A 27012-nucleotide genomic window follows, 5' to 3' on the forward strand; every position below is an offset into this window, starting at 1 on the left:
TTGTCCGGGGCTTGGCGTCCGTGTACACAGTGTTGCGCATGCGTGAGTGGCATTGGATTGGATTGGATTGGATTGGATTGGAATTGTATATACTGTACCCACGCGTTGTCACTCATTTACATGCGCGAGTGGGCAATGCTACGGGTGATTTACGGTAAGAACGATCTCCAGTGCCTCGCCCACTCGTCATAATTCACTTCGTGGAGATGCGTGAATTTTTTTCCTTGCCCTCAGACGATGCAGAGCGCCAGCGCCGTGGTTTCGGCGGCGGCAGCGGCGGCGGTGTCGGTGGGTGCTGCGGGGGGCCGCGAGCCGCTGTGCCGCGTGTGCGGTGACCGGGCGTCGGGCCGCCACTACGGCGTTGCGTCGTGCGACGGCTGCCGCGGGTTCTTCAAGCGCAGCGTCCGCCGCCAGCTGCAGTACGTGTGCAAGGAAGGCGGCGCCTGCGTCGTGGACGTCGCAAGGCGGAACCAGTGCCAGGCGTGCCGGCTTGCCAAGTGCCTGCGGGCAGCCATGAGGCCCGAAGGCGAGTACTGCTGCCAAGAGAGAATATTGCGCGTGGCTCTTCACTCAGAGTTCATCGCGCAGCCTCAGTTATGAATGTGGCATTCGCGCTAGCCTAATGTCGCAAATATTTTTGCAATCCTGCCTTTCTGCTGGAGGAGTAGCCTGGGCTTCTCTGTTTTTCATTCTAAATCGGATGTCCCCAAGATGTAAAGCCACTAGCTGAGCTAATTTAACGGCAGTTGCACATCACTGCAAACGTTCCATAAGTAGCGCAACGAAATAAAAATCTCAAAGCGATACACAGTTAAATTGTTTCGCCTGCTTTACCTTTTACTTGATTGTCAACTCTTTTTTCTCCAGGATCAAGTACTGCGAAGGTTTGAAGAAGAGTGTGGGTCGAAAAGAGGGGATTAATCGGTAACGAACTATAACGCGATGATTTTTCACAAAGAATATTATGATATTCAACTAGCAGCGCGAAAGATACGAAACATAAGAAGGATCATCGTCCATCCTTCTTATGTCCTGTCTCTTTCTCGCTGCTTGTTCGATATGATCACTATGAACCAACTTGCCATCCATCTGCAATATTATGATATGCCAGCAGCAAATAGATCAGCCCGAACGTTATCTGTATAAAACGTTGTCTGGGAAAATGGAGAGCTGCAGGAGACAGAACTTTGGGCAAGGAGGCAGCCTCAGTGCCGGGCCACGTTACGACGAAGGACTTGTCCTTGTCTCAGACAAAACTACCACGTCCTTGTCAAAACGTTGGCGCTGGACTGAGACCAAAGTTTTGACTCCTATCCGGCATCTCAGCAATGGTTTTTGAGACATCCCTTCGACGCAAGTCAAGTCCCAGCACCGCATGCGTGCCGAGTGTGTGCTCCGGCGAGCGCGCGAGGAGCGATCGCCGGGTCCTCGCGAGTGCCCCTCGCAAACCCGGCTCCCTGTCAAATTCGGGCCAACGCTGAAGAGTGGCGGCCAGCTGCTGAGCGTCCCACGCCCGTTCGCTGCTGCGACAGGCGGCGGCATCCCGGCCAACCAGCGTCACCTCGACCGCGAGAAGACCCTACGCCTTTCTTTCTATGTTCATTTCGTTTCCTCTTTCTTTCATTACAAAGAGAAAAGCAGATGTTAAAAGCAAGTGTGAAAGGATATTGGAAGCTGGCAGAAGGCCCTGCGCTTACAAATTCCCAGATACGTTGCTCGCAGTCAGGGTAGGAAAGAAGGCACCTACTCGTATTTTAGACCAGCTTGGTCTACGACAAAAATGAAAAAAAAAAACGCGCAGAATAGAGAAAAAATGAAAATTGATGCGCATTGGTTAAACTAAAACATTTTGAGAACCTATACATGAACACAAATATATGGCACACGTTTTTAAATTAGACAAGGTAGACGTCGCAATGGTTCTGTACAGTTTGGTAATCGCGGTTTGCTACGCGAATAAGCAGATGGCGATAATGAGCGGATGGAGATAATCTGTTTACACACAAGGCAAAGAAGAAGTGGTCAGTGGCGCACTCCGCCATGGAAGCCAGACTGAAGACGACGACATTCTGAATTTGGTATAACCCGTTGTCTTCGCTTAAAATCTTCGCTTCATCTACCGTGGTTCGTGTCTTTCGTCCTGCCGCCCCGTAACACTGTGTATCGCGTTTTCTGTGGGTTCATGTGAAAAAATAAATTTTGGTTTTTACCCGCCAGAGCTGCTCCTGCGCTATCAGCCGCACCGTAGTGGACGGCTCCGTATTAATTTTGACCGCCTGGGGATCATACGGGCGTTTTGCTTTTCGACTCCATTTGAAAGAGGCCGCCACGGCCGGGAATCGAACCCACGTTTGCGTGTGTGCGCGCGCGCGTGCGTGTCTGTGTGCGTGTGTGTGTGCCCGTGCGTACGTGTGTGTGCGCGTCTGCGTGAGTGTGCATTCGTGTGTCTGTGTGCGCGTGTGTGCGTGAGTGTGTGCGTGAGTGTGCATGCATGTGTGTGTGTGCGTGAGTGTGTGTGCATGCGTGTGTGCGTGCGTGCGTGAGAGAGAGAGAGTGTGTGTGTGTGTGTTTGTGTGCGTGTGTGTACGTGTGTGTGTGTGTGTGTGTGTGTGTGTGTGTGTGTGTGTGTGTGTGTGTGTGTGTGTGTGTGTGTGTGTGTGTGTGTGTGTGTGTGTGTGTGTGTGTGTGTGTGTGTGTGTGTGTGTGTGTGTGTGTGTGTACGTGTGTCATCAAAAAATGAATGCTGCAGTGAATAACCCTCAGCGATACTTTTCCAACATTACACTGATCGCCAAGCCTCACAAGCCCTTAAAAGCAACCAAACTCTGCCCGATATTATTGATTTCATTTCGCAATCAACTGTCCACTTAAGACTTCCTCATTTAAATTAAGGAGTAAATCATCGACCAACTCCGTAAAACTAACCAGAGCTCCATACTTGCCCTAGGCGTATGGGGCGCTTTTGGAAACGTTTCACCAGCTGCCATCTTACGAGCTCTCCAAAATCCATTGCAACTCGTCTACGCACAGCTACGTAAAGGCCTTCCTTACCAAAAGAATTGCCTCCATTCGACTAAAACCTCATACATCACCGACTTTCATCACATCTGCAAACAGTGCACCCTCGGAATCCGTCATCTCGCCTCTTCTCTTCAAATCGCCTCGTTCGGGACCTCCAAGCTCTTTGACTTCCCTCGTCACACGAGGACTCACGTGTGCACCCCAGAAGCCCGTACTTCTCTATCCCCGAGACCGCACTGTATGCCGCCCCCCACAACCTAGTTACCGTTCAAGGCATCCCCGTCCGTCGAGTTCTAGTGCTTCGACCACTTAAACCATCCACATCATCCCTCAACCCTCTTTCCTTCAGATATATTGACCATCTCCCTCACACTTGCAATACCCTCTTCACCGTACCTTGCTCACCAGCCGAGGCCCAAATGTGGCGCTGATCCTGCACCGACACCTGCATACTTTAACTCCGCAATACTCTTATACATCTCCCCATAGCCTTATCTTGTATCTGCCACTCTTGCAATCTCCACGCTGCAACGGCTCATCTCGTATACAGTTCTGCCCATTACATCCCGAACCCACACCCCTTCCCGTCCCCGAGCGCTGGGAACGCGCGCTAACCAGCCTCTTCCCGGAGGACCATCGACGCCTCGTCAACCGGACCACCCCGGCTGCGGATAGCGCACGGCCTCCTGGAAATTACCTCCCACCTTCTATTATTTTATTGTATTCTGGCTCAACAAAACGTTTCCCCTTTAATCAATCCTACACTTCCTCATCACTGTTTCTTATTGCAGCTTGCTGTCAGTCCTAAAGCCTTGTGTTCAACGGCTGATATTGAAGAAAATGGCAGCATCTCCACTCCGTGGATAATGGCGAAGGTGCGGAGTACGGGGACTCGAAATGACATCCAAGTTGCGCCCCGAGTGACATCCGATTTGCGCCCCAACCGTCGTTCGATTTGAGCCGTGAGTTGCACCTTGATTATTCTCTAAATGAAAGTGGAACTCGCGGTTCAAATCGAATTTCGCATGATTTTCGCTTGATGGTGGTGTGTGCACGGATGGGCGCGGAAGGACATTGGGTAAGGTACTCCGCACCGTTACAGGCGAGGGAGTAAGCCGTTTGATTCTCGGGCATTAACTCACCGTTGTAGCCCAATGGGTCAGACGATGGACACTAACTCTGTCTGGTACACCAGACACGGGCTCGAATCCTGCCGGTGCCTGCGTGATCTTTGGCGATTGTAAATGACCGCACAATGTCCGCCCGCACGGACGCGGGCGGACATTGTGCGGTCCTAAGGTACTCCGAACCTAAAAAAAAAAAAAGCCGCTGTTCTCAAATAGGTGGTTATTAACAGCCACTCAAAATGCAACGAATGCTGTATTCAGCATAAGCCGCCACCTGTCAAACAAATACATCCAGTAGGAACTACCCCGTTGCTTTTAGACTATTGTAAGCAGAAAAATAAGATCAGAAAAATCAGAGCAGTCTTGAAAGAAAGAAAGGAAAAAAACTTCCTCTTGAACCACTGCTTATTATTCGCAGCTATACAGCTCAGAGAAACTCGTTACAGTAATCAGCCACCAATGCTTAGAGCGAAGATAAAAATGGCGGAGCCGAGCGCACTATTGCAGCGGAAGAGACCACAAACGCCCACGGCACGTGGCGGGGAGGTGGAGTCATGCGACACGCGCAGCTCCTGAAACGTGGGGCTTCAGCACCGTGCGGCTGTCGCCCCACCTCGGCGTCGCCCGGTGCGCAGCACGCGGCGGCGGACAGGCGACACACGCGATCGTGGACACACGCGGGGTCCTAATGGAGCGTAAATGACGCTAGGGCAAACGTAGTGGACGGCGGGGGTGGTTGCCGCCATTGCCGCGTCAATGCAAACAAGTGGCACGTGTCGGTCCTGACACGAAGAGGTTCCCCGGAAGGTCTAGGCGCCTCTGAACTGTTAAAAAAAAAAGAACTTCGTCGCTATCAACGAGCTCTGGGCGGGGTGTGTAAGCCCGTATGAACGAAAGGATTGAAGGTGGAACTTTTATCAAGGAATGAGTTGAGTACCACTTACCTGTTGGTTTGGCTCCCTGGAAGCTTGAAAAATGCGGTACCAAAATGACTATCAGTGCATCCTCACGCGTACGTTCGCTGACTCCTTTGGTCCGCCTAGATCCACTAAATAAGCTACGCTTATTTAGTGACGCTAGGTCCACCAGGTCTGCTGCCTTGTTGCCCGCTTAGCGCGGTTCCACGGATTATCCATCGGAAAGCCTCTTGTGTGTACCCTGGTCAGAAGGCCTCCTTCAATGCTCCCTTCACTGTGAACCAGGAATTAATCAGCAATCATCAGCCATCTCTTAATTTATCTTTGAAGTGTTTGACCCTATACATAGGCCCACCTAGCAGCAGATGCTGTGAGTGCACTAGGGTCAGCTCACGGCTACCTCATTGTATTTTTTCGCCGCAGCACTAAGATTATTTAATGCGAGGCACAAAGGTAAACATTCTGAAAGAGGTAATTTTCTTTTTCCGCACGCGTAAAAATTAGGGTCCCCTCAAGCCCGTTCTACATGGTGCGAATTTACCTGCGAATTCGCTGCTGCAACGCCGCTTGTGTGGCGAAAATAAATAGTTTCGCTACACGAGCAGTGCCGCAGCAGCGAATTCGAAGGTAAATGCGCACCATGTAGAACGGGTTTCAGTCTGTGCTTTCTGGGCACTTTTATGCGTTTGCACCCCCCGTAACCTACTCTTTGACTCAAAAGCAAACAACAAATTTTAAAATATTAATAGCTTAACACCCCCGCCTACAATGTCCCTAATTGAGTCATTACTAGTAAATAACTCAACTTCAAGTGCGGGCTATCTCGTTAGGCCAACGTGTATAATCTACCCACTAGCGTGACATTCGCAGAGACGTCCTCGGGTCTTTTCCGTTTCCAGGTGGTGTCCACAGCGATAGTTGTGGCAAGGTCGTTATAGGTACAAACGGAACGGGCTAAGCCCACTAGAGTAGCTATTCCAGGGGCCGTGGTTGTGGCGGCCGTGGTTGTGGCGCCGAGGCCGCGGATGGAACTCAGTGATGGCGATGGATAAGATCGTGTCATGCAATTTTCAGACTGCGCAGGAGCGGGTGAGGCATGTTAACATGGTTGTTTCTCCCGGTCGGGGTTACACCATGCGAGTGACCTCTCTGCAAAGTTCAGTCTCGCCGAAGAGCCGTGAGAGCTTAGTTTGAAAGAGCTCGGTATACCCAATAGGCATGCCACAACCCTCTTGACTTGTGCTTGCGACAACTGGGGTATTTACGTCAGACTCAAGTGCTTTCGAACTCAAGGAATGGCCCTTTCCCAATAAGCATCTCTTCCTCACCTCTGTTTTATATTTCGTGGCAGCCTACAATTACAATTTTGCCCGTCCGCACGTACATTACTGTCTATCCTCTGAAGGCCTGTTCACTCGTTATCTATTTCCTCGGTTGTCATTTCGCTCTGGTTAGAGGAAACATTTGACTACTCGTTTTCTGACATCTTTGTCCGTATGTTGTACCAAACCTCCGTACACCGTTGCTTTCGAAGTAATGCTGCTCCTACTCAAGTTTTATGTGATCAAGGCGGGAGCAGTCGCGCTTGATTGAGCCCGACTTCAGCCTGCGTTCGCTGAAGGCCTGCGCCAGGCCTGCAGGGCAACGGTTTGGCTTAACTTCGCGCACTCGTCCGTGCACCCTGCCGACGCGCAGCAGGCATCACGACTCAGCCCAGGGCACAAGCGCAGACACCAGCTTGCAGGCACTTGGATCAGGGACCACCGAGGCAGAAGCAGGGAAGGGCGTTAAAAGGCACCCTCCCAGATAATCCGGGGAGCGAAAGCGTTTGTCTGCCACGGACGCTTGCCGAGCCGTGCAAGTGCAGAAGAGGAGGGGATGTGCTGACAACTGGGTGAAAGTCGCCCCCTCCACGGTAGCTGGAACACAAACGCCCGCCCCGCGCGCGTTTAATTTTTTTCTCTGCTTCCTCCCACTTTGTCTAGCGCTGGCCCGCTGTGCGTTAGCGCCGTGACAACGGGGCAGCACTAGACGTCAGGTGCAGAAATTTCCGCCGTATAGGACGGCGGCGGCCGGTTCGCTTTCAAGGCGACCGTCGCTCTTCCATTCTCAAGTGTCAACGCATTTCCAACCGAGCTTTATTTTGAGTGTGTCGGTGTTCCCCCCATTTTCTCTTTTCCTTAGCTTTCGGCTGCGCCTTTTCGTCGAGTGTGTCTGTGTCGTGTATTCTCTTTATCCATGGGTTTGCTTCCTCAGAGCATCACAAGGCTTGAAATGTTTGCCGTTTCGTATTGCACCGGAATCAGGTTGTCGAATAAACGCGCTTCCGAGCCGACATACCTGTCGTTGTATTGAAAAAGAAAATGATGACACGGCTACGTTAGGCTTACCGATACGCCCGACAATCCCGGAACCTTGCGCGCCTAAAGCCATTGCATTTTGCCCCGCACATTGGAGATGTTGAGTTGACACCAAGGCTGTGTGTCAGTACGCACAGCTTTAACCAACAAGGCGTAGACGAGTCGGCAGCTGAATGCCATTGGTTAGTGGTCTAATTTTGTGTACCAGTGGCGTAGGCAAGTTTTTGCGTCGGGAGGAGTTAATACTTACGCAAATAGTTCACAGACTTGGGACAGTTCGGGCTGTCACAGTTTAAGTTCAATACTTACGCAAATAGTTCACAGACTTGGGAGCAGTTCGGGCTGTTACAGGTTAAGTTCAAACAGCTGTTAGGCGTTACAGCGTCGTTACGTTGTGACGCTTCAAAAGCAGGATTTCAGGCAAGCTTTTATTTTGGCTTTTGAGAGAAGCAGACTGGCTAATCAAATAGTCCAACCGCAAGTGTAACGACGATTGGTTGATTTATAGGTAAACACGTTGGGAAAAATAAGTAATGTAGACAGTCCCATTTTACTCTTCCATTTCGCGTATTTAAAACGTTTTAAGCTCTCGAAAATTCCCGAACAAAAGTTACAAGACCTCCGCCATCTTCATGTCTTCACAACGCCATCTAGAATCTTATTGAAGGTCTTCTCTCAATTCAACGCCTTGGTCTCGCACGTTTGAGCAGGGTGCTTTGCCCTTCAATAAATCTGCTGACTCTGCGACGAGCAAACCCACATCACCCCTTTCTCAGACGAGTGGCGTAAACATTTTTCAGTGAGAGCCCTCCTGAAGGACATGCGACCGGACCTTCATTTCTGTAGCGAAGGACCGCCTACAGCGAAGCCCCTGAACGAATACATGGAAATCACTCTTACGTATCCTACACCGATACGGCGTGCTAATCGCATACAACACAACTACGGATGCAGTGCCAACCTTCAGAAGGAATTTAATAACATGCGCGTCCCTTCGGACGACCTACCATCTGGATGCCGAAGAATTCGCCATTGCGTTAGCCTCCACTCAATCATCCGGTAAAGTCAGATTCTCAATCAGCCTGTTGAAGTGTCTTATCGGGAAGGGTGGTCCAACGACACTTCGGCATACTTCAACGCTACCATCTTAGTCACCGAGTTGTCATAGCGCGGGGCTGCTCGTACTTCTGTAATGGGCAACACCTTCACCCATCAACAGGCGCCTGAACTGACCCACCGAGACCTTAAGATGACTAGAGCTCCCACACTACTACTCAGCTATCAAAACAATACAATTTCACCGAGCTATCAGACAAAGACACCAGTGCCATCGCCCCACCCTCAGCAAAAACTATAAAATCGCACAATTACAAACAGGCACATTTGTACGTCCTCCTCAAGTGCGTTTATTTTCCTGGTTCAGTACACTGATCAAAGCACGTTTCGTCAACAAGTAGACAATCTCCAACTTATTCTTCTGTAATGCGCCCATAACCCAGCCCTACCACTCCTCTCCACCCGCCCCTCCCGTGAGCTATGATGGACATTGTTGACTGGCTGTCGACTGGAGAACCAGACACTCCTGGTGACATGGGTAAAGATGGCCGGGGCATCACATGAGTTCCCGAGCTAAGGTATCAAACTCTTAAAAATGTTTCCCTCTATTTCTCCTGCCCAGACTTCTTTCATCGCACTAAAACGACAGCGATGTAGAGCTCTTTTGCGCAGATAACCTCCTTATTTTTTTACACTGCCAATGACAAAAGGATAAAACAAGTCAAGAACACGTGCGCCAAAGCAAGTAGTACAAACATAAGTTGCCCACAAAGCTGAGAGGAGGATCGTACACTTTTTAGCAAAAATGTTTACCTTCATCACCTTGAGAAAAATAAGGCGAAAATTCAATACATTGCTTTAATGAAATTTTGACACTTCGTGAACGTCGGCGTCAGGGAGCGCTTGCAGCAAGGCCGCATTTTACCATTCTTTAGAAAAATTGCCGCACTAGCCACAAGATTGAGGAAGGCAAATCTTTGCGCGAAATGTGCCGAAAATGGTGCGAGCTCTTCCTTTCTTTTTTGCCTAGTTTAAGTTTTAGCTTGCTTAGTTTTTGTGCTGTAACCTAAGTAGATAGTGATTCAATGAACGTGCTGCTTAAACTTAATGTAACAAAAAACTTCTACCAATCTAGCATATATGACGGTGTCATTTCGCAGTAAACATACTTGACATGAGTTAGAAAACGGCACTATTTACGTTTAAAAGCCCGCATATCCTAGACGACCAGCCTAGCTTGTCCAACCACCGCATGTGCGTAGTATATTGAACACTGTAAAGTGCCGCATTGTAAATGCAAGTGCGTGCGGCTTACGTGGGACCTCGGCAGTGACAAAATTTGTGACTGCGGTTATGTTGTTTCTGGCTTGGCGTGAAGGTGCAGTCTAAAGCGACAGGGGTGTAGCAGCATGCGGGTGCCATTGGCTTTCCGCGAACACAGCCATATAGACACCATCACATTCACCCGCGCGAATCTTTACTACGCGACAGAGGACAAGCCGTCTAACGTTCTACAGAGGCTAGCAGACACTCTTGAACCGCTTGCGACGTTCGCTGAAACTGGTCGTGTAGTCCCGCCTAACCACCGCTCGCTTCTTCCACCATTTGGAAACAGAGTCAGCCTGAGTGACGCGGATCAACACTAATTTATCGTTCCCACGAAGCTACTGATAGCCGTCGCACAACACACAAGCGCTAATCCTGGCAACAGGGCACTGAGCAACGAGCAACTCGTAAGGCACGACTGCCGTGCGTGTCGGTCTTTTGCCTACAAGGACTGCTTGGATTATTTATCCATAGGGGTCTTCACGTTTGCCGACACGTCGTCGACGACCGTAGCGACGATGGCTGCGGCCGAGTTTTCTCGGGGAACAAGGGCGCCCAAGGGCAGCTGAGCGCTCTCGGTGGTCACTTCCGAGCGCGTCTTCTTCGCAACCTCGTCCGTGTCCTTGGTCGTGACGATCTCGTTGGCGTACGTGTTGACTAGCTCCTTTTCGGTAGACGTCACTTGCGAATCGATCTGCGTGCGACTCTCGGTCACCGTATGTCCTGGATCTGGAGCCAACGGCGCCTCGACCGGAGGCCCGGTCGTCGACTTGGGCTCACCAGGGTCGGGAACGTCCGCGGCCGATTCCTCGTCGGGTTGCTCGGGGACGATGGCAATGACGGTGGGCGGACGGAAAGAGGGATGCTTTTTGTCGGGCGAGCCGGCGGCGTTCTGCGTTTCGGGTGCGTCCTCCTCAGCTTCTTCTTCACTGTTGGCCGAGGCCCCCTCCTCCTGCTGTCGGAGCATCCGCAGCTTGGCTACGGCGATCGAATCCTTGCGCCTCATATTGAACCGGGACGGGGGCGGCTCGGCCGGCTCGTCGTCGTCTTCGTCCTGCTTGCTCTCGACGTTGGCGAACCTTTGGGCCAAGTCCGCCGGCGGCTTGACCAGTGGCGCCCTGTGGTACTCCTCTTCCTCCTGGAATTCGAGCTTGTGCGGGTGGTGCTTGTGTTCCGAGTCTTCGTGCGACGAGGTCGTCCTCAAAATGGATGGCACGGCGACGGGCGCCGGCGGAGCCTCGGGAGTCTTAATAGTCAGCGTCTCTTCGTTGTCATCCTGAACGCGGATGGCTACCGGATGCTTGGGCGACACGTTCTTTCGAGCTGTGTCCGCCGCGGATTCGGGCCCGGGAGCGCTCGTGAACTGCCCTAGAGCCCCGAGTATCGGCTGTGAAGTCGCAGCCAACGGCGCGCCGTCGTAGGACTCGACGGTCTCTTCCTGCCGCTTGCTGCGCACCTCCTCGGTGGTGCTTGTCTCGATGTGGGAGTCACGTCGTCGCTCGACGCCGGTCGCCTGGTCCGTGACCTGCTTGGTGCTCTCCTTACGCTCGGTGACCGACTTGCTCACGGTCTCCTGCACCACCGTGCGCTTGAGCATGCGCAGCGGAGTAGTCGGGCCGCGACCCCCTGCCAGGGCAGAGGCCCCACCCCCATCGGCAGGTGGCGCGTCGTCGGCCGACTTGCTGCGGGCGGCAGCCATTGCGAAAACCTGCGCACGTCACGTCACAGTTGAGGAGACGAGTCACCTTGGCACGGCGCCCAGCGCGTACGCGGGCTTGTGACTACGCGTACAAATCAGACGTGTTCTTTCGCTGCGCGTTCGCCTTTAACGCACAAAGGTATACTTTGGGGTCAGTGCCCGGCGTCTAGGTACTAGGTACACTGCTGTTGGTGACTGTAGAACCACTGAGAACGACACCAGTGAACGACGTTTCGTTTCTCGTTTATTATTCGGCTCATCAAGACTTAGCTATAAGCGTTTTCCCGCGTGCGTACGGCTAGTCTTCGATACTCACATGCACAGTGCCAGCGAAGGCTCAGAAATAGCCCCCTTCCAGCTGCGAGACGCGTCTTGAAAGCTAACTACCAAGAGCGAATTCAAATTCGCGGTTTCTTAGCTGCCAGCAGCGCAGTGGTGAAAGCCTCCCAATTCCCTGTCTGTGGCGAGCAGCTCGTCAACGCGGCCCCAGGCTGGGAGTTTCAATCGTAACGGTGATTAATTACGGCGATGCAGTGGTGCGTAGCGCCTCGTTATGCAAGACCCGTTCGTTGGGGCGCCTTGGAGACGAAGCCCAGCGGGGGTCATGTCATCAGCCATCAGTCACTGCTTGGCGTGCGCGTCAAGCCGCGCTTTGCAGATTTTCTGCCTTTGGCCACCCGCTGGCCTCCGAATGAAGGCCCGCTTCGAGCTTCTCGTTTTCTTTTGTTCAGACAACAGCAGGACAACGTACGTGCATGTTCAACGTGTGCCTGCATTATTGTGTATATATATATATATATATATATGTGTGTGTGTGTGTGTGTGTGTGTGTGTGTATATCGGTAATACGGTTCTCTATCACAATGATTTTAATTTTTTCCCAAGGTTCTACAGCCCGAGCATCTTGATGGCACCCTTAGGTCTTTTTTTTTTACCTTTGGCGTCTGCCTGCAACCTTCGTACTTTCCCTTGTGTAGGCGGCTTTCCAACAGCATGGGGAACATCAATATTTTTTAGCAGAAGGTGGTGGAGACCATTTCGTCCCATGCAGCTCGACGGCCAGTGTTCTAGTTATTTTGTGCTCACGTGGCTTTTTTTTACATTACGCTACAATCTCACTGTTTGTGTCTGTTGTTTGGGAGCCAAAGCTCCAGCCGGATCTTTTTGTCTGATATGTACCATGCGAGTGAACTTACTGTACTTTTGCTTGTCCTGTTATGGCTGCCGTGCTCGGGCGGTGAATTCCCTAGACAAGAGCAGTGTCGTTCTCTATGTTATTCAAGGGTGTAGCGCTTACGTTCATTCCGCCCATCTCTCCTTTTTACCCTGGTATGAGCCGCAGCCCCTCAGGATCTTACGAAAGCCATTTATATCGCATCCTCGCTATGTCCGGTGTCCAGTACCGTGCGTTCGGTGTTCGCCACTGATGGCTTAAAGGGGGCATGAAGACAAACGGCAAGTTTGGTTCATTCAAAAGATTGCCTCGTTAGAATCATGCTGACACCACTTTTAACTTGACCTTAGCTCAGATAAGCTATATAATTAGGGAAAAAACGGAATGGCCATGCGACCCACAGGTCATTTCCCGCAAAAAAACCTATGATGTCATACCAGCCAGCTCTGCAATTGGCGGAGGCCGGCAAAAGCAAACGCAAATTAGGCAGGGCTTATAAGCTTGCCGAACGAGCTATTTGCGCCTAAATTTAGGGCATATTATTCTTATATCAGTAAGAAAGGTGGGACAAACAGTAAAAGTTACGAAAGCCCACGTAAACATAGAAGTACCGATGCCTACTGCTGTTGGTGCTGCGCGCACTATGCTTCGTTTAGCTGCACACCAGTGCGGGGCTTCGGGGGTTGTCTCAGACGACACTGGCCAATTGACGCAAGCGACGGTGTCTTACGTGACAATATTTGGCGAGCGAGCACTATGTTTCACGAAACGGTTTTTTTTCTCCATCAACAAAAAAGTCAGGTTTAAATACGGCCACAAACCAAAGGCAGAAAACGGCTTGCCGCGGTGTGGTGGCGCAATCTAGGTTGACTCACAGTAAACATGTTCCCGCTCCACACAAAGTTTAGCTGAAAGACCTGTTCTTATGAGGTCAATGCAAACGTCGTTCAGACACACGTTTTGGCGCGAGAATCAAAATTTTAGCTTAAATTGAGTAATTTCGCAGTGAATAAAGCATCGTTTGCTTCCGGACAAGGGCTGGGGGCACTATAGAACATAAAATCTTTCGAATGCAAGAAACTTGTAATTTGTCTTCATTGCCCCTTTAAGCGGGCGAGATGTCCGTCCGAGCAATCCGGTTTCCTACGCGGCGCGTGAAAATATCGAGAAGCTTGGATGCCCGCGGGAGAGGGCGAAACGGCGGGTCATCCGGCAGCCAAACCGGTTCTGCGTGCGGAGGCGCACGCGGAAACGCGTGATTTTCCGCCAATGTGTTCCACCCTTTAGCAAGCCAAGTGGTTCACATTACTGCTTGCGCATACGGTAAACTCTCGTTGCAACGAAATCCCCGGGGACAGGAATCCTAATCCGTTATAAGCGAAACTTCGTTAAAAGCAGGGATGATTTGCTCTTCATCTATTGCAGTGGGGACCATAGCAAACTTCGTGTAAAGCGAGAATCGTTATAGCGACGGTGTACGTTCTGTGGTGTATAGCGACTGCGTCGCTCTTGCGTGCGATCTCGGCGCTTCTTTCGCCCTTCCCTCGCAGCCGTGCAGCACGAGCGGGCCCCGCGCGGGCAGCCCCGTCGCCGAGTGCGCTCCCCGGCGCTGTGCCACGGCGTCGGGGACGTGCCCCCGCCCCCTCCGCTCTGCTGCCCAGCGGCCTACCCGGCGCCGCCGCTCGTGTCGCCGCTCAGGGACCTCTGCTGGGCCGCGGCCGGAGGAGGACGCGAGCCGACCACCGAGCCGGCCAGGACGACAGCAGGCGCCGGTACGCGGCCAACTTCCGGCCCTTAAATATCATCATCATCACCAACAGCCTGTCTACGCCTACTGCAGGGCAACGGCCTCTCCCATTAACTCCAATTATCCCGGTCCTGTGCTAACTGCGACCAATTTATTCCCGCAAGCTTCTTGATCTCCTCCGCCCATCTAACTTTCTGCCGCCCCTTTCCACGCATGCCTTCTTTAGGGATCCACTCTGTTACCTTGAATGACCAACAGTTATCTTGCCTTCGCATTACATGCCCTTCCCACGTCCATTTTCTTCTTAATTTCCATTAATATGTCCTTAACACGCGTTTGTTCGCTGACCCACTCCGCTCTCTTGTCCCTTAATGTTACACCTGTAATCTTCTGTTCCATTGCTCGCCGAGTCGTCCTCAATTTAAGTGGAACTGTTTCTCACCAATCCTGCTCACCAGAGCAGGATTGGCCACCCTGGTGTAGTAATGGCCACAACCTCCCATGAATACGCCAATTAACCCACGGCCCTCAGCCTCCAGTGGCTGCGAAGCAACTGACCACGGCGGCGGTCAGACCTGTGACGCAGCAGATGGTGCTAAGAATCCCTGGAGCCGGACAGGCCGCCATTGAAATTTCGTGTACCCTTAAATATACATGAGCTCTTTTCAATAACCACTGCGCGAAATGGTTGGCATGACTGCGGTCACCTTCGAGATCACGTAAGCTCTAGTGCCATGGCGTGTCCGCAAAGGCCCGCTTACATTTAAAATGCAGCCGTAATTTTCCCGCACAATAATCACCGGGTCTCGTAAGAAAGACCAGGGCGTTCAACTAAACCACAGGAACTAAATTGCGCTAGCTTGGAGATCGGTTCTTCAGTAAAGAACCGTTGCGTCTCGCAACAGCCCAACTACACCACTACGAAACGAGTATACTGGGATTACCAACGCAATTTGCTGGTGTACTGTTTTCAGTAGTTACCAGCTTACCTCAAACGCACATGCCTCTATTGATGATCTCCTGCAACCCGTATAGGCAGCGCTGAAAACTGCCACAAATATACATAGCTGATACAGGTAACGGAAACACCACAGAAGACCAGCCTCTCTAATTAAACACCCCAACTGACACACTGACAAAAAAATGAACATGACATTTAAATAATAGTAGTAGAACGTATTTACCAGAGTAATTGATAGAAGCTGCATAAGCTATCTATAGTATTTACTTGTAAATGAGTTTGGCTTCCTTAAACGTCAGGTAATTCATAGGAAATGATATGGCTGGTTATCCAACAAGGCATTAAAGCCTTACTACCTCCTCCCTGCGACTCGCTTTTTAATAATCCAACTGGGTGGACGCCGAGTATTTTACCGCTTAGGCACCGATGCAATGAGCCAATGTCGTGAGGAAAACGGCGAGGGGACGATATGCTGAGTAAGAGGTATAGGACTCACGCGGTTGCTATTATAACAAAGCCGGCATGGTAGATCGGGAGGTACGGAACAACTGCTGCTTTGATTAGGCTCGAGATGGTCGCATGACTTCGTAAGATCACTTCGAAATCATTCGCCCAGAAGCACGGGGCAAGACTAAGAAAGGAGGAGAAACCAGATTTCCTAGAGCGGCCAGATAATGTCACAAGCGCTCGTCATGCGGCATCTGTCGCGGGTGGTCGCGGGTGAAGAAATTGCGGGGCCGCCGCGATCGGCCTTTCACTGCGCGCTGCCATGGGATCAATTTCGTCCGCTATCATTTCGTCCATCAGGTGCCGCTACCCTCTCCTTCGCCGTCGCAGCTAGGAAGCTTTGCAGTCCGCCTTGGTTATCATTGTGACATTATCTGGTCGCTCGCCCGCGCTTGCCGCAATGGGCCGTTCTTGCTCCGTAGCCCAGCAGTCATCTCAATAGGCAAGTCTTGTTCAACAAGCTAGTGACTTCCCTTGAGTACAAAACCCAGTCCATGCGGGCGTGTGGTACCACCTACAGATACCACTGATGCTTTGCATGCAGTATCAGCTCATGCTGGCCCTCAACAGCCACAGCCGCGACATTGCGACATACAGCGTATCATACCGATGTACGGCATGCGTCGCGTCTAACGGCCGCAACCGCCTTCACGACAGAAGTGCAGTTCTGCCATGGGCATACCTGGTTGGCTGTCCCGCTGACCCGAGAACAGTGGAGGCGACGCAAGCGGCGCTCAGGGGCTCCGCATCAGTGTGCCTGACACTGGTGGCTTAGGAACCACCCGCGGGAGTCGCATCCGAGGGAAATTTGTGAATTCTAGCCGATCCATTTGCGGCGCCGGCCGTTCCTCGGCCCATGGCGCGGGGACCGCTCCGGCGCAGCCCGATGATAATGACGATGATCTCACTCGCGCGAGCAACCAAATCAACGACGCGACAGCTGCCCCCCCCCCCCCCCCCCCCCAACTACGGAAAGGACGAAGACAACGCTTTCGAAGTGCTGGCCCGGCATGCAATTCGGTCAGAAAATGTCGTCGGCGTAGTATCAAAGCAAAGCTTTTAAGCCTATCCCTGATGTCGTGCGTATCCCTGATACGCACTGCAGCAAAGTCAACTTTATCAGACGGTGATGATGATCGCGGGTTAAGTGAAGGAAAATTAAAACGCTTCCCGTGGTCGTCTGAATCGAACCTGGGTCCCTCGCGTTATGAAGCCTACGTCTATCCGATTTCGCCATACCGCCGCGATTTTTTTTTCTTCTAACAATTATTTACGCGAATAAGTATGAGTACATTTGGCATCAAATCTCGAGAGCACAGCCGAGGGTGACTACATATTCACGTATAGACATGTTCGCACATAAATTTACACACACAAAAAAAAAGAATTCGGTTACAGGCTTGAAGTAGTTTGTACAAAGCTTGTACGTACAGTATACATCAAGGAATAAAGTTTATAACAAGTTGCGGACCGTACGGTATGCAAAGCATGAATACCGATTGAAAAAAGAATCAAAAGTAAAGCAAAAAAGATAAAGAATATGTGGTAAATACTGCCGCATGTAATATTTGTGGTGCATGCTTTCAACGTCTACGCATACCATGTAGCGTGTTTGTCTCAGCGGATGGAAAAAAAAGCCGCCTGAACACGTTGCGTCAATGCCTCACGCAGTGCTTCGTCCCGTTGGGGTCTTTCTAGCGGACTCATCGTCCAGTTGACTTTTTGAACACAGTGACGCCAGGTGCATTTTGGGATCACAGCGCACTCAGCCGCGTCGACCCTTGCCCTCCATGGGAGTGGAGGCCCAGGACGAGAACACAATCGCGAAGGACGGGTCATTCCGCTTGAAGCAGTTTGGACTTGGAGGGGCTGCATGAACTTGCAAAATTAGACAGTAGTAGTAGTAGTAGTGCCACTTTATTTTACACTGGGTTCAGGGTAGGGGGGTGGCGGAGGCCCAAAGGGCCCCCGCGACGTCCAGGGCTCTGTCCGTGACGGCTTCTTGCGTTGCGAGGTCAGAGCTCCCCAGAGCCTGCTCCCAGTGAGAAGAGGAGGGGAAAGGGGGGAAGGGAAAATGCTCCCCTCGGTCTTACGATGGCTGAACGCTAGTTAAAGCCATGGAATGCACGTATCAGGATCCAGCGGACCCACATCACACCACCGTATACCATACACATAACGTAAGAATCGTGTTACGACCTTACTAATCATAAATAAATAGAGTCCGCTCGCTTCTGGGGTGGTTCGTTTGGCGTTGGACTCGATTTTGGAAATCCTCGCGTTCCCTCATCGTTGTCGTTTCGACAGAAGGGTAGTTGATTTTTTTACATCGCACGATATCAGCATCATGTTGTTTCGGATTGCGCGCCGTCGTTGCTCAGACGACATACATAATCTGGAATTGCTTGCTGGCCGCTCGACAATTGCTAGTTTTTTTACCGCTGCTCGGAATGATTGGTCATTATGGAACAATAGAGAAGTTAACCTACGGCTGTTTCTCGATGAATATCTCTAAAATTTCAGATCAGAAATTTATTAACATAAAAACAAAATTTTACCGGGCGTTCTTCTCCTTAACTTTCCTTGTGTATACGGAAGGTAAAGGCCGACAGATCTGATGTGGTCTTTCCACCCCAATTGATTTGGTACCGTCTTTCCTGCCATTAAATGGCCGTAGGACTGACTCGGTGGTCATAGCATTCCGCATGACTCGCGAAAGAAGCTGGTCATCGTGGTAGCATGCAAAAATATGCCCCCCAAGAAGCTTATCGTAGCAAAGCGGATCACCAGTAGTCATCTTCCGGAGTTAGTGGTTCCAGAGAAGGCTCACGAGCCAACAAAGTTAAAGAAAACCTTTTGCTCCCATAAGCCTGTGACCTTGTGTGTTACTATTGAGCAGTGTGTCGTCCAGCAGAGCAAGGGGAGAGGATTTTTCTAGAGGGGGGAGCGAGAATTATACTATCGACCAGACAACTCTTCGCTCACAAATGAGATCCTATCCCGTCGAATTTTATCCCACTCGGAGAGTTGAGATGTAAGTCATCTAACATTCCTCCGTTAAGAACAAATGATCTGTAAATAAAAATTGTTTTCACAAAAAGACATCCCCCTCGCGAGGGGCACGATCAAATGCACAGCATTTCCGAGGGGGTGCGCCGGCAAGTCGTATCTCTCGATCGCGGGACCCGTGTCGCCATCTTTTGGAGGCGCGGGACAACTTGTGGCGCTTTCGAAACAAACGAGAAATGAGTGAAGGATATAAGGCGCTTTCGGTGCATCGAAATCTGTGTCGGTTTCGTGGCTCGGTCGGTAGTGCGCCGGGCACCTTGCGTTCCGCCCGCGGCGTCATGGGTTCGAAACCGGGCGCCGGAAACTGTTATGTCTTCCTGGCTGCGGACTACGACAAGGCGCGCCTGCGGACTACGACAAGCCGCGCATGCGGACTACGACAAGGCACGCCAACGCCGCGTGACATTGTGAGTTACTAAAATGCTATGCATTTAAAATGAATGATTCTCTCAGTGCAATGCTGGTGCACTCTTGCCTGTTGTCTTCATTTATTACCGGGATACGATCCCGCTGTATTGATGATTGTGCTCGCGATCGCGTGTGGTGGTGGTGGTGATGTTTATTAGCGGGTGGACCTAGCCTTACGTGAGTGACAGACTTGTACGCGCTGAATGTAGACGGTATATGCGTTCTTAAGATATGCTTCAGAATATAAATTTGATAGGGGACGGCCTAACTGGACGGCGATATTTCGTTCCGAGAAGGGAACAAGCCAGGCACATCCTGTGCGATTCAGAAAGTTCAGTAAACAGATTGATATGCCGCGCTCCGCCCCTAAAGCGACCTCCCAGATACCAAACCACCCTTATTTACGAAAAGAATGCTTATAGCTGATCCAAGAGAACATTTTACAGTAAAAAGAAATCACGAGCCTTGCAAAAATTTCGTCACCACTGGGGCTTGAAGCCAGATGGTGCCAGGCACAATTCGCGATTCTACCCTTGGGTTACTAAGGCCGAACAACAGGGTTCGCTTAGCAGTTTCTCTCATCAATAGAAGGGGCGTTCGAAGCGAACAAGTAGATGGCGCTGGGTAAGTGGAGGGCTTGTAGCCCCAAGGGAACGTAATCTCACAATCGGCGGCTGCACTCGCAGGCGACACTGTGGGCATGCCATGCATGCCTTGGGCCTGTCTTTTCTTGCGCGCAGACGCCGTGCCGTCTTCGACGACGGAAGAGGCGAGTGGTGTCGACGACCAGGAGCCCGACTCGGCGTCCACGCAGAGGCCCGGCACGTCATCGCCCCCGCACGGCGGCCTGGCGACCGGCCTGGCCAGCGGCGGCGAGTCCTCGGGCTCCTCGGCTGGCCTCCCTTCGGGTCTCCCGCCGCACCTTGGCGGAGGCCACCCTGCCGCGTTGCTGGCCGCCGAGCTGCAGGGCGCGTCGGCGCTGCCCTTCTTCCGCGGTCCTATTGCCATGCTGCCTAGACCACTGCTCTGGTGGCCGCTGTCGGAAGGCGAGAGCACTGTTGCTGTATATACGTTTGTGGCTCAACCCACCACCCCCTTCCCACCACCCCCCGCTCCGGAAGTTATCGGTCTTCTACTTGTGCTTTCACATCTCTCGGCAGCCACTCCTTACCCTAGTGGTCTGTCAGTTGTCAGTTCTCCGCCAGTTCTCTGAGACAGTTCCCCATGCCCAGCACAACTCCACTTCTTTCTATTCACTTAGGCTGGATGTATTTATCCGAGCTTGCGCCGTAGTCCGGTCCCTGAGCGTTCCTCCTATCATTCTTTTTACCACGGCTTGTTGGGCCGAGTCAAGTTTTTTTTTTCGAGGTGATGAATAAGTCCCTAAGTTTCCGCCCCATAAGTCATCACGGGGAGTCCACATTGACGTCTGCCTTACTATTAGTGACACAGGCAGCCCATTGTCTAGTACCTCAGCCTGCTTGCCGGGTGCTGTCCATGCCACTGCAATTCTACGTATGAATTGATTCTCATGGCTTGAATCGGCATTGCCAACTGGTAGAAGATAGTTAAATTCGTTCATTCCTACTAATATTTCGTGGCCTAGGCTTAAGGGGCTGCTTTCGGCGAACTTATACAACATACACGATAATTACATTCATCTATCTCTCTCAGTGTTTCATTTCATAGGGGGGAAACCAATGGCTGTTTGTGTTGGTACGAAACTTACAGAGTACGAAACTTACGAAACTACACGGAATAAACAAAGGAACAAAAGGCTGGAGCGGCTCTTTTGGTCATGCCTGCATAACGCGCTATAAATCAATTCATAGTTATGGATTTGCGGAACTTATGTACACCGCGTAGCAGCGGATTTATTTGCGCGTAATTCCTCATTCGTGGTGCTGCCGCCTCAGCGTCAAACACACTGCGCGCACTGACGCGGATGCTCCGGACCGCGCAGGTGTCCAAGAGACGGCCGCCAAGCTCCTCTTCTGCAGCCTGCGCTGGATCCGCAGCGTGCCGGCCTTCGCGCAACTCTGCTGCCGGGACCAGCTGCTGCTCCTCGAGGCCTCCTGGAGCGACGTGTTCTTGCTCAGCGCCGCGCAGTGGGGTTTCCCGCTGGTCGCTTCCGCCGGTGGGTGCCGTACGGTCGGGAACCCGTTGATGACGGTTTATGCGAAGCCCCTGCCAGCTGCGTGTGCCGTTGCTGCTGTTGCTCACGCACGCTGCGCTCAGCGGTAGTCACCAGACCACGACAATGCGCGCGGCTTGAGACAGGATACACCGCAGCGCCTCGAAGATCGTAATCATTTTAATAAGTTCGACCCCCAGACACCGGTGCCCCACCAAAGCAGAACTGACGAGAGAGAGAGAGAGAGAGAGAGAGAGAGAGAGAGAGAGTAAATATTTTGTATTCGTCGAGCAGAGGCTGATGCTATGGGCCTCGCCCCATGAAAGGCATCCCTAGTTCTGGATTCCTTGACTTTGGCCTTGCTTGGATTACCATGTTGAACTGGGCATCCGGATGGGAAGGCTGGGGAAGCCCTCCACTGCTCGGAGGTGGGGTTGGGAAATAAGGGTAGATGGTTGGCACGCCCATACTATGTATAGGGTGCCAGGCTAGGGACAGTAAGCACAGAGGGAAGGTTTAATGAGAGAAAAGCAAGGTTCGAGGTGGACCCACTGACCGCAAGCTCTGCGGAAAAAAACATAAAGGGGAGGTAAAGAATTATAAGGATGACGATGTAGTCACAAAATCGGTCTAAAGCTGAAAGAACGCTTCGAATGAATGCGACCATTAGTATTAAAATTAAGGCAGAATCGAACATGTCGGTACACGAAGAAAACTTTCTGTTGGGATGTTAACGTTTCGAAGGAGTGAGATCTGAAATGAAATTTAATTAAACTGAGAGACCACGAACAGAGGAGTGGATAGTAGGAGAGTGGTTGCAACGGTCGAAATTAATTTCGGCGTGGCCATACAAGGCCATTCGTTTGCTTGGGTGATGTATCACACCTCACAGCTTCATTTCAACTTGAAAAGGTTATTATTGACAGGCGGGCGGCCAAGCAATTCTGACAGCTGCAACCGCGGTACCGGAATTCTTGTTCTCTGCTGCAAAAATATAATGATTTTGTATCATTAAGAATAGAAAGTATACAGAAGCAGTTCGTGGAGAGAAAAACAGCTATAATATATTCGGTGAATGCTTGGGGAAAACAAGCGAACGGGCGTTAACAAAACAAGCCCTTGTTCTGTGGACATGAGTGAAATTGTGCGTTCGAATTTCACGTCCCATTTGGCAGGCACGCAAGTTGCAACACAACGCACGCACTCAGAGACGCCTGTTAGATTGTCATAAATGCTATCATATTGGAAAATTTGGGTCTTAGTGTGGGCTCCTTTTTTATGCATTGAAGCATTTATGGCTCACGGATGTTGTCTTTTATTCTACCCTCATTGCTAAACCGGCTTTGTAAATCTAACGCGGATAGCATGTATTCCAGTCTACAAGATATTATTAGTTGTGTAAATCTGATGTGGATATCATGTATTCCAGCCTACAAGATATTATTAGTTGTGTAAATCGGACGTGGATACCGTGTATTCCAATCTGCAAGATATTATTAGTTTGCCGAGAAGTTCACTACAGACTCGTTAAGATTTTTCTGGTTGTGCAGTAATACGGACCCTTATTGTATTTTGTTGATTTTTTTTTTCTCGTTTACTTGTTGTCTGAAGTGCTGACCACCTTGTCGTTGCTTTGTACCTGACAGCCAAGGACTAGTCAAGCTGTCTAGTACAGCTTTGTTCCTTGGTCCCGCCACTTTAAACGCAAATATCTGTATATATATAAGTGGAAATAAAGAATTAACTCATTGATTCTCCTATAACCGATTAACTGGCTCAATTAACAGCTCGCCACACTGCTGACCTACGAATTTCTACCACGGGAGCCGTTATTTCGAGACAGCGACAACAGAAAACACGTCCTGTTCGCAGGTGTGGAGTCGGCAGCGGCGGCGGCAGTTGATGGCGGTAGCGGCAGCGGCGGTGCAGCCGGCGGCATTCGCGGCCTGCAAGCAGTGCGCGAGGCCGTGGCTAGACTCGGGGCCCTGCAGACGGACGCCACCGAGTACTCCTGCCTCAAGGCTCTTGCACTCTTCAGGCCTGGTGAGCTGACTTTCAGGGTTCGATGCCTTGTCCAGCGCCCACCCGGCGTGACCCTAAAACGTTTTAAGCCTCCAAGGACATTACAGACCCCGAACATACCAATTTATAGCCTGCACCAAAGCTGCGCACGTCCGAGCCAGACAAGAACACAAAGTTGGAGAGGACACCTATGGTTTTGTGGCATAGACGTGGGCGTGGAAGCGTTAGAAGGCAATTGCCGCAGTATTTCTCGGTGCAGAGAGACCTAGAAGCGCCCGCAGGGTCGGCACACTGTGTGCGGCAGTGCGCCGCGCTGAACGCATTCTTGCAGGTGACGGCTGCGCCGCTGATTGAGGCAGAGGCAAAAGGGCAAAGCTCGGCGCGGCGCATGAAATCTGTGTGTTCTCTCACCATCTTCCTTTTTATCTGCGTCTTCTCCTTCTTCTCTCCGTTACTATGACTATGAGCCTTGGCCAATCGCTGTTGTTAAGCCTATGTTTAGACTTAACGTTTGGTAGCCCCAACGTTAAACTGAAGTATAAGGCCAACTGCGCAGAAGTTGAGAATTACGTCAGAGGCACATCGCCGAGGAATGCAACGGGTGTAGTAGTCAGTGCGCTGCATCGCTTGTTCTGCTCTAGTCAAGGAGTGGTGGGGGTGTGGGAATGTCTTCCTACCGTCCCTGTAATATTTGACTATATCTCTGTAGCTGGTGATGGGTTGCCATCCCCTTTCCTCCTCCTCGGTGGCCCGGGAGTTGAGCGCTCGGGCCTGTTGATGAGCATATTCGTTGCCCTCAACAGAGGAGTGGGCCGGGACCCAAACTAATTCGATCTTTTGTTTAGGAGGCCTAGCTTTTTCGAGGAGTTTTAGAGCCGCAAGGGACACCCAGCCAGATCTGTAGTTCTTGTACGCAGCTTGTGAGTCCGTAACGATCTTGGTGGCGTTAGGTTGCAGGAGTGCGAGGGCTATCGCCACTTCTTCTGCTTCCTCTGAAGATGGAGTGTTGATCGATGCGCAGGTGACCAGCTTGTCCAACCCGGTGACCGCGACCGTTGCCCTTGTGGAGTGTTTGGGCAGGGAGGCGTCTGTGTAGAGGACAGTGTCGTCTTCTTCCAGGGTCCTGGAGAGGGCTCTGGCCCGGGCCTCGCGCCGTCCGGCGTGCCTTGTGGGGTTCATGTTGCGCGGTAGTGGTTTGCTTTCCATCTTCTCAGTCCACTCTTCGGGTAATTGGCCGTGACAGGTAGCTGGTGGGGGAAAAACGGGCTTACCCCCTTTTTTTTTTTTTGCATAGGGACATACATACAAGCTCGTATGTATAGTACATTCATACGGAAGCTTGTGAGAGGCTGATTTCATCCGATGCTGACGTACCTAAAGCGCTGAATTATGCCCCCTCCCTCAACTTTCCAACACCTCCCGCCTTGTCTGCCATGGCGCAGAGGTGTCCGGCCTCCGCGAGGTCTCGCACGTGGAGCGCGTCCAGGAGCAGACGCTGTCCGTGCTGCTCGAGCCCGCCGAAGACCGGCACCGGCAGCAGCAGCACCGCGCCGCCCGCCTGCTGCTGCTGCTCGGGGCGCTCCGGGCGGTGCCGGCCACGCTGCTCGAGGAGGCCTTCTTCAGGCCCACCATCGGGCCGGTGCCCATCGAACGCATCCTGTGCGACGTCCTGCAGACGCTCTGAGCATATGCGCAGAGACTGTACAACAAGTTCCAAGCGTCTGTATGATGTATTACGTCGACAAACGAGTTACAATGTTACGCTAACGTTTCGTTATAGTTCAGCATCGTGAGTATTCCAAGTCGGATAGGAGTACGGTGCCATTAGGTTTTTGTCGCACGTTGCTGGAGTATACCTCGGTAGCGGCGACGTATAGGACCACCGAACATAGGTAAACGTACGAGTCTCTGATATGATGCATAAACAAAACGTCCCGTGTCCTGGAGCGTTAATCGTAAAGGAAAGATTCCCCTATAGGGATCTTCGACTCATTCACGTGCAAGGAAGAAATGCTGATAACGGAGTTCGTCTCCAAATTGTGCGCGCACGTGTTTGCGCTCTTGCGAGTATACATGTACAGTTCTAAGGACAAAAGCGAAAAATTCACACCACACTCGTTGCGATCATAGCGGGGCGATACAAAACCTTAGCCGAATTAGCGCTTCGGCTGTTCAAGGGAAGTATCTTTTCGACGCTGTTTGGAAACATCATCCTCTGATCCTTCACTAAGGTTGGCTGTGACGGCTCAACGCCGAAGGCTTTGTGGTGCAGTGCGGGTTTGATTCGGAACCATGGCAGCTGCTTTCAGATAAAGGAAAAAAAAAAACGTTTTTTGTGAGCGAGCTGTTGGCGCCCGTAAAGATTCCAGTAGCTAGGTGGTTTAAAATTATTGTGTAGCCTATACCAGCAGCTTCGGTGCGTAAAATTTCAATTTGGATTTGCTACTTGTGGGCATCATGGAGGAAGAAAAAGTTAGGAGACGGCATGACGTCACGCAGCTAGCCTTCGCAAGCCCAGCTCCGTTGAAGCCGCTCCCTCCGCCGTTTCTCTTTCTCAAGCCGCCGAAGTCGGCCCAGCACGTGACCTCCATGGTCGGGTGGGCCGGCGGCGGCGGCGGTGGTCTCTGACTCCGGCGCTTCTCTCGTGTTTGGTTGGCAGTAGCTTTTCCCCGTCCTTACTGCATTTGTCTGCTCAGTGATATCATGCCCGCGTGCGGGCAGGACTGCCGCGTATGTGTGAGATACAAAAGCCGTGGGAAAAAAAACCAACATATATCAGGCTTCGTGACAACGGGCAGCAGAGTAGTTTCGAGCAGACGAAATTAAAGAGCTCGCGGTAGCGGCGCGATGGGGTCACGTGGTGCAGTGACGCCTGGGCCGACTTCGATTTTACTTTTTATGTATAGGCTTCACGTTTCTCCGGTAGCGCCGTCTCCTAACTTTTGCTTCCTCCATGGTGGGCATAGTGCACTGCATAGAGACCCGATACGAGCGCGCGTGCAATTTGCCCCCGAAAGCTGTTTGCAGTGGTCGTTTGGGCTTCGATAAACGAGCGACATCTTATGGACCAGCCTACATCCGCCGCCTGGCGAGCCGTGCGAGCGATGTGCGAAGCTATATATTACAACGTCGTTTCATTAGACTGCGTCAAAAAAAAATGTGGTAAATGTTGCAACCGTTCCTCCTCGCTCACGTCGTCTTCTCCAGGCGGTCGGCCACAAGAACAATCTGTCCCTGGAGTATGGAATCTTCACCATTCGAAAAAAAAACATATTTGTCACGTCTTTTGTTTCAGTGTCGTTATTGTCATGGGCTGGTCTTTATATGCGGCGGTATATTGGCTCGACGTGGCGTATAGTATCCCTTGGTGCACCGTGCAGGTTCATTTTAGAAGGGTGTACAAAAACCACCACTATGTTATGTTTTGGAAAACTTTGGTGCTAAGGGAAAAGGGTACAGGCTATGGGAACTGGAAAAATATAAT

The 27012-nt window shown here is 51.4% G+C and overlaps 2 protein-coding genes across 2 annotated transcripts; one reads left to right on the top strand and one right to left on the bottom strand.

Moving 5' to 3' along the window:
• Positions 1-237: 237 nt before the first annotated feature.
• LOC144168583 (uncharacterized) lies at positions 238-27012 on the top strand. The gene is made up of 8 exons (XM_077697536.1): positions 238-526; positions 10726-11060; positions 11229-11466; positions 14231-14452; positions 20113-20418; positions 21336-21509; positions 23379-23549; positions 24971-27012. The coding sequence occupies exons 1-8, from the start codon at positions 238-240 to the stop codon at positions 25210-25212; spliced, it is 1977 nt and encodes a 658-aa protein (XP_077553662.1). The 3' UTR covers positions 25213-27012.
• Positions 9326-11515, bottom strand: LOC144170295 (uncharacterized). Its single transcript, XM_077699998.1, has one exon. The coding sequence runs from the start codon at positions 11504-11506 to the stop codon at positions 10268-10270; it is 1239 nt and encodes a 412-aa protein (XP_077556124.1). The 5' UTR covers positions 11507-11515; the 3' UTR covers positions 9326-10267.

This window comes from Haemaphysalis longicornis, unplaced genomic scaffold, assembly GCF_048455015.1.
Source record: "Haemaphysalis longicornis isolate Haplotype H1 unplaced genomic scaffold, Haemaphysalis longicornis Haplotype H1 scaffold_2, whole genome shotgun sequence".
NCBI classification, from domain to species: Eukaryota; Metazoa; Arthropoda; class Arachnida; order Ixodida; family Ixodidae; genus Haemaphysalis; species Haemaphysalis longicornis.